Here is a 9,837-nt window from a genome sequence, read left to right on the forward strand (position 1 = left end):
GTCTCGCAGTCTCGTTTTTTGAGCGGTTATGTGCGTCTCGCAGTCTCGTTTTTTATATGAAGGTGTCAAACACTTTGATGTCTCAGTCTCGCAATCTAAAAAGTCAAAATGTCTTGGGCTCGCAAAGAAAAATGCTGGTCTCGCCGTCTCGCAAAGTCTCGCATTTACCATTCACCACCCCTGGTAATGCGGGTGGTAAATAGCACCAAATATGATGGCTTTCAAAGCAAATGTTTGCAGGGTTTTGTGGCCCTTAGTTCCTTCTCAGTGTGCAAGCAGCTTGAATGAAGAAGACAAATGGGTAGCAGAGGTATCATCAGTGATCTATGTGGAATTTTGAGGCAATTGAAAACTTAGGAGCAACTTTATGGCCCTTTTCCTTTGATGATTCCGTTCAGCAGCTTCTTCTCGGTGCCTTCTTCTTGGTGCCCAACCTTGGGAAAGAATATATATAGGGAAAAGAAGAGGAACCAAAAACCACCTAAATCGCTCCTAATTGACCCAGAAATGGTACCAGAGACAGGGGAAACACAAGACTGAGGCAAGGTAAGCTATTTTTATTTTAAGCGAAAATATGTTTTTGAATTTTGAGAAAAACCGTTTTCCCCAAACAAATCCTTATAATTTCTACTTTTGCATAATAAAGTACAGTACAAATACACATATATCGAGCTTGAGCTACTTGTGTTCAATTCAAATTATCTTAGTTTATTTCCTGTGCATCCAATCCAGTAAACAGTTCGATGGAATAACATCTGATCATCTGATAAATATTTGCAACAGTATTAGACACTAAGGATTTAATGATCATGCAACAAAGCTGTGAAATGAAATTTCTCAACTGAGGGATAGACGTTTCTCTGGAATAATCTGCGGAATACAAAAAAGTGTCTTTCAGTTCTCACTATTAATAATATTAGGCTTAAATGTTGAGGTAATATTACATCAAATAAAACTATGATCCGTGAAGTTATGGACGAAATTTTAGCGATTGCATAGAGAAGCCTGAAAAACTCAGGACTTCAGCGGGGCTTGAACCTTGCGATACCGGTGCGACGCTCTAACCAACTGAGCTATGATGTCACTGACATTGGGAGCTGGTCATTTGTGGATTCTAATTTTCCTGTGAGGAATGAATCAATGAACGAAATGATGTTGAGTATACAGTAGGAGCTAAGAAATTGCATCCATAACTGCGAGGATCATAGCTTTACTTGATTTCATATCTGCAGTTCAGTATAATGATTAATTTCATATATCATTTCATTCATTGTAATATTACGTGTAGGTTTTGTTAAAAACCAGATCACTGGATCATGCAATTCTAGAGTTTTGATTGACTGGGCCATCATGGTATACATGTATGTAAAGGAAATTGTATGAACGCAAGTGCAATTCGTGAAATGCACTAGCAAGTTATTTTTTATTTACTTAACAAAATTACTCAGTTGCTGTGTTTCCGTAGCAACTTCCACATTGCACTTGCACCCTATAACCTATTTAATTGTGCATTCATCATTTACCAATCAGAGAATGCTGTATACTGTTGAGTATACAGTAAGAGCTATGATACCATGCTCTAAAAATGTCAGTAACTGTAAACATCTGTTTTTTTTAGTAGCGAAGTTTTACCCATAATTGTCATTCCACTCATATGGGATGATTATAGCCAAATTGGGGCTACACACCTCATTGGCTATCTATTATCTTGAGCTATTTCTCTACACTTGTATAAATGTCTCTTACACTTTTTTATTTAATCTTTATGAAGTAGTTTCTAACAAGGTAATTTACCGGTAAAAGTATTTTAGAAATAATAATTTTGAGACTCTGTGTTTAAGATTTTGTTATGTTTTTGATCAGTTGGCAACTTTGTTCCTGATTTCTATTTCAGTACATGCGCCCCAAGCTCAGTGTGAGGGAAAGCCAACAAAAATATAAGGATATATGGGAATCCCGATAAAAGACCTGAGAAGGTAATTTTCCTAAAAAATTCTCAATTAGGAAGCCTAACCTTATTGCCATTGTGGGTCGCTTCCTTTCTATGTGTTTCAGTTTTTATTCCAGATTCGACGTGAATTGAGCCATTATCAGTTCCTCAGTTGTCAACGGTTATTATAGTAATATCATGGGTGACAAATTACTCCTTAATTTTGGCGCGAAATTTCAGCGTTATTATTACAAAATTGCCATGGTAACATCTCTTGTATCTCGATCAGAGCCAAGATGGCGTCGAGATTTAAGACAGTGACCATCGAAGAAGTTACGAAATTAAAAGGCACGAAGAATTCGAAGGGTTTTTTTTGTGAAGAAACTCAGAAAATTACGAACTTTAGCAAAACAATTACGGCTGTGAGCATAATTTGTCACCCACGACATTAAAAGGTAATCAAATGGTTTTCTCGTGAAATTAGGAAATAATTTCACTTGCGTTTTGTCAAAATTCTGATAAATTACCAGAATTTTGACAAAACGCGCGTGAAATTATTTCCTAATTTCACTCGTCGCCATTTGATTACACATACTAATTTAAAGGCTGAGCACTGAATTCTCAGGAGCCCACCAAAGTGAGTCAAATATTCCTGCTTAAAATGTTCCCACAGCCACAAATCCACCGTAGAATTCAAGGGCAGAGGTTTCTCTTTAGTCCTGCCAGTGACATCAGGCAGCTGCTAATATCCCAAACAAATCGATAAAAATTAATGATGAAGAAGATCCTCTTTCACTTTCAACACCACATGGCGACCGTTGAGTTCGGTTTGATAATGAGTCTTTGTTTGTGGTTTAGTTTGCCGTCCCTGATGACGATACCAAACAAAGACAAACAGACTTATTACCAAACCGAACTCAGCGGTCGCCATGTCATCTTCAAAGTTCTTGACGATGTTTTTCATCGAGTTATTGTTTCGTTTGGGACATTAATAGCCTCTTGGCATCGCTGGCAGGGCTTTGATTGCATGGCTAGCAGATTGAAATGAAAGAAAAGCCTATGCCCTAATGAATTCTACGGTGGATTTGTGGCCGTGGGAACATTTTAACCAGGAATATTTGATTCTATTTAATGGTCTTGTGAGAATTCAGCGTTAGCCTTGGTATCTTATCATGACCGTTGACAACCGATGATCTCATAAATGCTCAATTCACGTTGAATCTGGAAAAAAAACCTCACAGGAAGATACAATGTATGAATGTCTGGATAAGATTCCAGTGGGTTAGAAATTCTGCATGGGACGATTGTGTGCCTTGTCACTCAGTACTGCTTTTCTGCAATGGCATACGTCTTCGAAGTTTTGTAGTCACTTGTAAATCAAGGCTGTTCATTTTATAAGTATAAGTCAAAGGTAATTGTTGAACAGCCAAATACAGGCATTCATTTGATCCCTGATTTCTTAGCTTACTTGTATATGTAGCGGTAAATCATAGGCACTGTAGTTACATTCCTCAGTTAAAGATAATGGTTGGTTGATAATTTTTTATCAGTCATTAATCAGACTCTGATGAACACTGGAAACCAATTAGGCAACCTATTAATTATTCTATTTCTCTTTTCCGTGCAGATACAATATGAGAAATCATTAGTTTGGATTACAATGGCCACATCTGGTCCTCTGGCGAGCTCTGAGGACAAGACAAATGGAGCTAAACTCAGTAGACTTCTTATCGATGGTGGAACAACTGTACTGAGAAATGTTTTTGACAATCATCACCCTCCTGCAAAGTTAGCAGCTGATCTTAATGCCTGTTATTCCATCCTTAACAAGCTTTTACGTAGACGAATTCTCAATGGTCACCAGTGGGACAAGCTCTTCCCTGGTGGCGGAGTTGCTCCGGACTCCAACACCTTTGATATAACTCTGCTTTTCCTCCTTCTGACCAACATTTGTGGACTTACCCCTCCCCACACAGGATGGCATCGCAAACCAGCCGCAAGTGACACCACTCCAGAGGCAAACCTTGCCCGCATCAAGTTTTTCCGTAATCAAGTGTATGGGCATGTTACAACCACTGGTGTCGATGCGCCAACATTCAATGCTCTGTGGAAGGAAATTAGTGTCGTTTTAGTGTCTCTTGGGTTTAGTCAGGCAGAGATTGATCGATTAAAGGCAGAGCGTTGTGGAGAGGAGGATTATCTTGACGTTTTACGGGACTGGGCAGAAAGGGAAGCGGATCTCAAGACTCAACTTCATGATATGCGTCAGCTTCAGACCACAGTCAAACAGAATATCGAGGAAAACAAATCTATCCTTAAAGACTTGCGAATCCAGCAGTCAACAACCCAAGGGATTGTTGAGGAAGGCAATTTCATGATTGAAGACATACATCAAATTGTTACTGAAATCCATGAGACACATCACAACACCGATCAGGAGGATAAAATCCGAAAGAAACTTGCAAGGGTTGACACCCAACGTGATGTCAGAGATTATACAAACAGATACTTAGAAGGAACCCGTGAGTCTTTCTTTGCTGAAATCCACAGGTGGTTGGATGATGGAAGCTCTCCAAATCGTGTCTTGGTGCTCAGTGGAAATGCAGGGATGGGGAAATCTGTCATCGCTGCTGAGATGTGCAGAAGAATGCAAGAAGCTGGCAGATTGGCAGGGAGCCATTTTTGTCACCATGACAGAGCACGCCACAGGAATCCCAAGGTGATGATGCAGTCTTTAGCTTGTCACCTCTCATGCTGTATTCCAGAGTACAAGAAAGCTCTTGTGGAACAGTTCTCTGGAAATCTAGGTGTAGAGATCAACAACATGGAAGTGGTAGATCTCTTTTATTTGCTTTTTTTAGAACCTCTGAACATGGTAGCAGATCCAGGTTTTACATCTCTTGTGGTAATAGATGCTTTAGATGAAAGTCAATACCAAGGGCGAAATGAGCTTCTTAACGTGATATCCAGCTTGTTTAAGGATCTGCCACTTTGGCTTCGATTTTTTGTGACTACGCGACCTGAAGTTAACATCTGGGACAGCCTGAAAGATTTGCGTCCACTGCGACTGGAGCCAAAAGATGAAGACAACTTGAAGGACATTCGGTTTTACTTTGAACAGAGTCTAAGCGTTTTATTACAAGTTGAAAGGCCCGAGCTTGTCTTAGATGATCTCGTGCAAAAGTCAGAGGGAGTTTTTCTGTGTGCCCAGTTTTTGGTAGATTTTATAAGGGCTAAGTGTCCAATCGTTCTTACCTTGGAACAACTGGAGAAGACCCTTCCGTCGGGCATCTCGTCTGTTTACCAGTCGTATTTCCAACGGTTGGAACAAGACTTGTGTAAGGAACTGAACATAACAGACGAGCAATTTCTTTGTTTTCTGAGTGCAATTGCAGCTGCAAGGGAACCACTGCCGTTGGGTTTTGTTCCTAAATTGCTGTGCACGAAGTCGTCGTCCTTGAGTGTTATGCGAAAGGTGAGCAAAGCCATTGCCATTGTGTCATCACTCCGTCCTGTTCACGATAACCGAATTCATTTCTTTCATAAATCAGTCAAGGACTGGTTGACAGACAAGTCACGCTATGAGCAGCACATTTTCAGCGTGGAGGAAATGGAAGGCCATAAGATCCTTTCTACTCTTTGCTCTAAGGAATTTGACGAGTTAAAGAGTAAACGTGTTAGCAACTCGCAGTCCTTCACTGGCACTTCAAGGTATGCCTTGGAACATGGTGTTCAGCACATGCTAGAGGTAGACCAGGACATGAGATCCCGCAGCATGGAACAAGTGATTGGAAACTATGTGTTATGTCCTGAGCTTTTGTATGCAAAGATTTGTGTGAACATATCAGCAGCCACAGAAGATATCGTTGGTGCAATGAACGGTGGTTTGAAAACGATATCTACCGAGTGTCAAGAGACACTTTCGTCATTATTGATTGTTTTAAAGAAGCACCGCCAAAGCTTAGAAACATATCCGTTTACCATCTTTCAAAGTCTGTTGAACGAAGGAAGTAGTAAACTATCCTCTGACTCCCGCCAGCTTCTGGAGACCAAGTATACCGGTAGGCCTTACATGGAGTTCTTAAGAAAAAATGACTCCCCAGGAGATGTTCAAGCTGTGTTTTATTGTTTTTCATGGGTGGTTTGTTTCGATGTGTCTCCCAGCTTAGAATTCATGGTGTGTGAATGCTGGGATGGATCCATTCAGTTGTGGTCACTTGCTTCTGGTAATCTCGAATGGAAACGTTACGTCAAACCAAAACACCATGATCCTTCATTTGGCGTATTAAGAATCATCAATACCGATGATGCATGCCAACCAGCCGATTTTGAAAGGTCATCCGTCTGTGGTTTATACCGTTCAGTGGTGTTTCATCCCAGCAAGGATGTCATCTTGCCAGGGGAGCTAAGCCATTCGTTTTCCTTTAATGGGGACTTGAAGCCGCTTTTTCCTAACAGTAAGTGCAGCTTTTCTGTCTGTTCAATATGCGGCGACGAGATGTTAAGTGATTATCCTGACGATGCAAAATGTCTTGTGGTATGGAATCTAAACGATGGCAAGGAGATTAATCGTTTCAAAAGAGATAAAGATATTTCATCTTTTGCGATGTCCCGGGATGGAAAGCTCGTGGCTGTTTCCCATTCAACGGGCACAGTTTGTTTAGTTGACAGGGAAAGTGGTTTTTCAACTCTGGCAGAGACATCTTTGGACTCTGTGTGTGGAATGATCAGATTCTCACCGGACAGTCGATTTCTTTTTTGTTTACATTTAAAACAACGTAACGTCAAAAAGTTTTGTTTAGGAGTCACTGAGGGGCCTGAGCATCACTATTCAATGGACGTTGTTGATGTTCCTAGTTGTAATTCCGTTGAGTTAGAATCCCATGGATTCGGTGACTTTCTGTTAGGAAATCGGTTCATGTATTTGGTCGTAGTGCTTAATAGCCATTCTCTTTTAAGGAACCGCGTGTGGGACCGTTACATTGAAATGGTTTATCGGAATCCACCAACGAAGAACCCTGAATTCGATTCTCTTCTATTCTCGTTAACCGGCGAGAGTGTTTATGGGGAAGTAACGGTTGTTAACGGATCGAAGCGCATACAGAGAAGAATTATGGCTTATGACGTTTTAAACGGGGAAGTCAAGGGACAGATAGAGTTTGAGAGTCCTGCTCTGCGTGATTTTGTAGCTGTAAAACAAGGTATCTTGTGTGCAACGAAGAGCACTCTTGAACTATGGAACTTTGATTTGTCAGTCTACATGCGACGATGGATGTTTGGCGCGGATGCTCTCTTTTCTATTTCAGATGATCAAGTGGCATGCATAACATTTGAAAGGCGAGGTGGCCGTGGGATCATTTTGGATGTTGTTGGTGGAGAGATTGTGGAATCATTTAAACTACCTCCCGGGTATTTGCTTGATTGGCACAAGGACCTCCAGCTGTTTGCCTCCACTGATGGTAGGAAAATTGAACTGAAGCAACTTGGTAAAACCGAACCGCTCTGGCAGTTCTTCGTGGGTCAGAGATTTATTTTTTCTAAGGAGATGGCATCATTTTCACCCGAGGGTCAATTTATTTTGATAAACACGCATAAGTACGTTCTCGATACAATTTCTGGTAAAGTGCGTCTTAAATTGGGTGATGACCTCTCTGGCTTTTGTAAATTCATCAGTGACGAGGAGTGTGTTTCTCTGGAGACCGCCCGTTACCCATCTTGCTCTCTCCTTCAGCTGTTCAACGTAAGGTCTGGAAATCTTCTTGTTGTAACGGATGTTTTGGGCATTATGCCCTCCTGTTTAGCAACATTTCGTAGATCGAGTCTGATTGCCATTGGTTCAGATCAAGGGTTAGAAATTATCAAAATAAAATACCCGGGAGAAGAGACACCCAGCAGTGAGGCAAAAAAGTAAGTTTTTTTTTAATACACATAATCTTTTTTTATCACCTACGGGGCAAAATTAGTGAATGTTGATTGGCTGAGACGCAGGGCATTTTTTCTTAATCACGAGGACAATTTTGGTAATCAAGAAGGGGGCATGATTACTTGATCCTGATTGGTTAATAGTTGCTCATCCAGAGCAAGTGAAGTTACAAGAGAATCCTCTTCCAGAATAAACTACTTTTTTGTGTACATATCAAATACATTTTAAGCGCTATTTCTATTGACAGCAACGACTTATTGAATTGAACTTTAACCGAATGGGAGCGTGTTGATTCTCATTTGTTGCGGCACGGACGGGCTTTCCCCAACAACTTTGCCCTTTATGTGATAAACATGTAATCGCTATGTTCCCTCGTGCAATTAAGGATTAATTTCACTTGTATTTTCAAAGTTTTTCAAATCGCCCTCGTCATTTTGCGACTCGGGCAATTTTGTGAAAACTTTGAAACTGCGCGTGAAGTTAATCCTTAATTGCCATCGGACCCATGCGATTACATGTTTATCACATAAAAGACAAAGTTATTGAGGGAAGCCCGTTCCGTGCCGCGACAAATACTGAAATGATCAAGGTAAAATACCCGGGATAGGAGACACTCAGCACTGAGGGTAAAAAGTAAGGTAGCAATTTATTGTATAAAAGACAAATTTTTTTTAAATGCGTGTTATCTTTCAAATACTGTATCCACTCTCGTGGCCAGCAGTACCATGAGCGAATACTGCTCAGCAAATGACCACACGACCCGCCGATATCACAAGATATTCTGTGTGTACGTCGAGCTAGCCCACATAGAGAGTATAAACCATTATCAGTCTATTGTGATTGCTTGGAAGTGTTTGTTATTCCCATATATGGTGATATGGATGTGCATGACGGGGTTGAGTAGTTTACCGGTGGAATTATTCTCGCACCCCTTAATTAGGGCGCGGGGTTCTGTATCCAATTCCCGCTCTTAATACTACTTAACATTCTGTGTACAAGAGCCGCTAAAATGGTTTTTAAATATTGCTCACCCTGTTGATGGGTGAAACTTTTTTAGTAAATCTGGTTAATGACAGATATAAAACAATTTAAAGCGAGCTGGACACGAAGTAACACCAACCAGTCAGGCCAGTACCTTAGGCATGCGCACAACGATAACATGACACCGGGAGCGGCAGCGATGGACAGCTGTTTCGGTCTTGTTAGGCATCGTCAACATAGCATAGCTGTAATGACAGAGGTAACGATGACCTCCTCTATACAGGGCCGGGATTGGGCTGGTTTTTTGAAATATGAAAAGCTTCTAGTTTTGCGAGAGGCAAGAAAACAAGAATGACATGTGATCGCTAACTGTTGCTTTAGCAAGGACGACGACTGTTACGAGAACGTTGTCTAAAAACACTATTTCCCGTTATTGCAATAATTTTGCTGTTTGTCCAAGTAGCTCTACATGGAAAGTGAACGTTAACATTCCAGGAATAAAATTGGTAAGAACTGGTGGATATTTAGAGAGACGTCCTCACGTAACCTCAAATTTGATCAGTTCTTGTCGTTGTCAGGGTTAGAACGGCGGAGATATGTAGGCCGTGTTTTCACGAGCGGTTTTTCAGGTCGCTTAGCGACTGACAACCGAAAATTCCGTGAAAACAGTACCCTTCCCAACTCGCTTAAAGTTAAGTGACTCGCAAATTTCAATAAAATTGACAGCGGCTGTCGTGAAGACACGGCCGTAACACACTCAAATGGAAAACGCACGTGCAGGGCGTGCGGATGTTTTGTTTTTTTCTCATTTGAGCTATTGTTTTGTTTTGTGGCGTTCTCGTAGCCGTCGTCGTCGCTGTCGTCCTTGCTTAAGCTCCGTAGTATATGGAGGCCCGAATTGCTGACAACGGTGGGAAACTCTTTGCATTGTGGGGACGTTAACTGCGGGGCCACGAGTCACAATGTTCCGATTTGACTCACCATACTTGAATATGTTGTTCTT

The 9,837-nt window shown here is 41.1% G+C and overlaps 1 protein-coding gene across 2 annotated transcripts in view; it reads left to right on the forward strand.

Annotated features, from left to right (window-relative positions):
- Positions 1–437: 437 nt before the first annotated feature.
- Positions 438–9,837, forward strand: part of LOC138040873 (uncharacterized) — an 11,212-nt gene continuing 1,812 nt past the window's right edge. The window contains exons 1-3 of one of the 2 annotated variants that reach the window (XM_068886582.1): positions 438–546; positions 1,895–1,976; positions 3,558–7,837. In XM_068886582.1, the coding sequence (XP_068742683.1) occupies positions 3,591–7,837 (4,247 nt within the window). In that variant the 5' untranslated portion in view covers positions 438–546; positions 1,895–1,976; positions 3,558–3,590. Of the gene's footprint in view, positions 547–1,621; positions 1,977–3,557; positions 7,838–9,837 lie in introns of those variants that run through there. The other variant, XM_068886587.1, reaches the window with a different exon arrangement.

The sequence above is a fragment of the Montipora capricornis genome, chromosome 1 (assembly GCF_036669925.1).
Source record: "Montipora capricornis isolate CH-2021 chromosome 1, ASM3666992v2, whole genome shotgun sequence".
NCBI classification, from domain to species: domain Eukaryota; kingdom Metazoa; phylum Cnidaria; class Anthozoa; order Scleractinia; family Acroporidae; genus Montipora; species Montipora capricornis.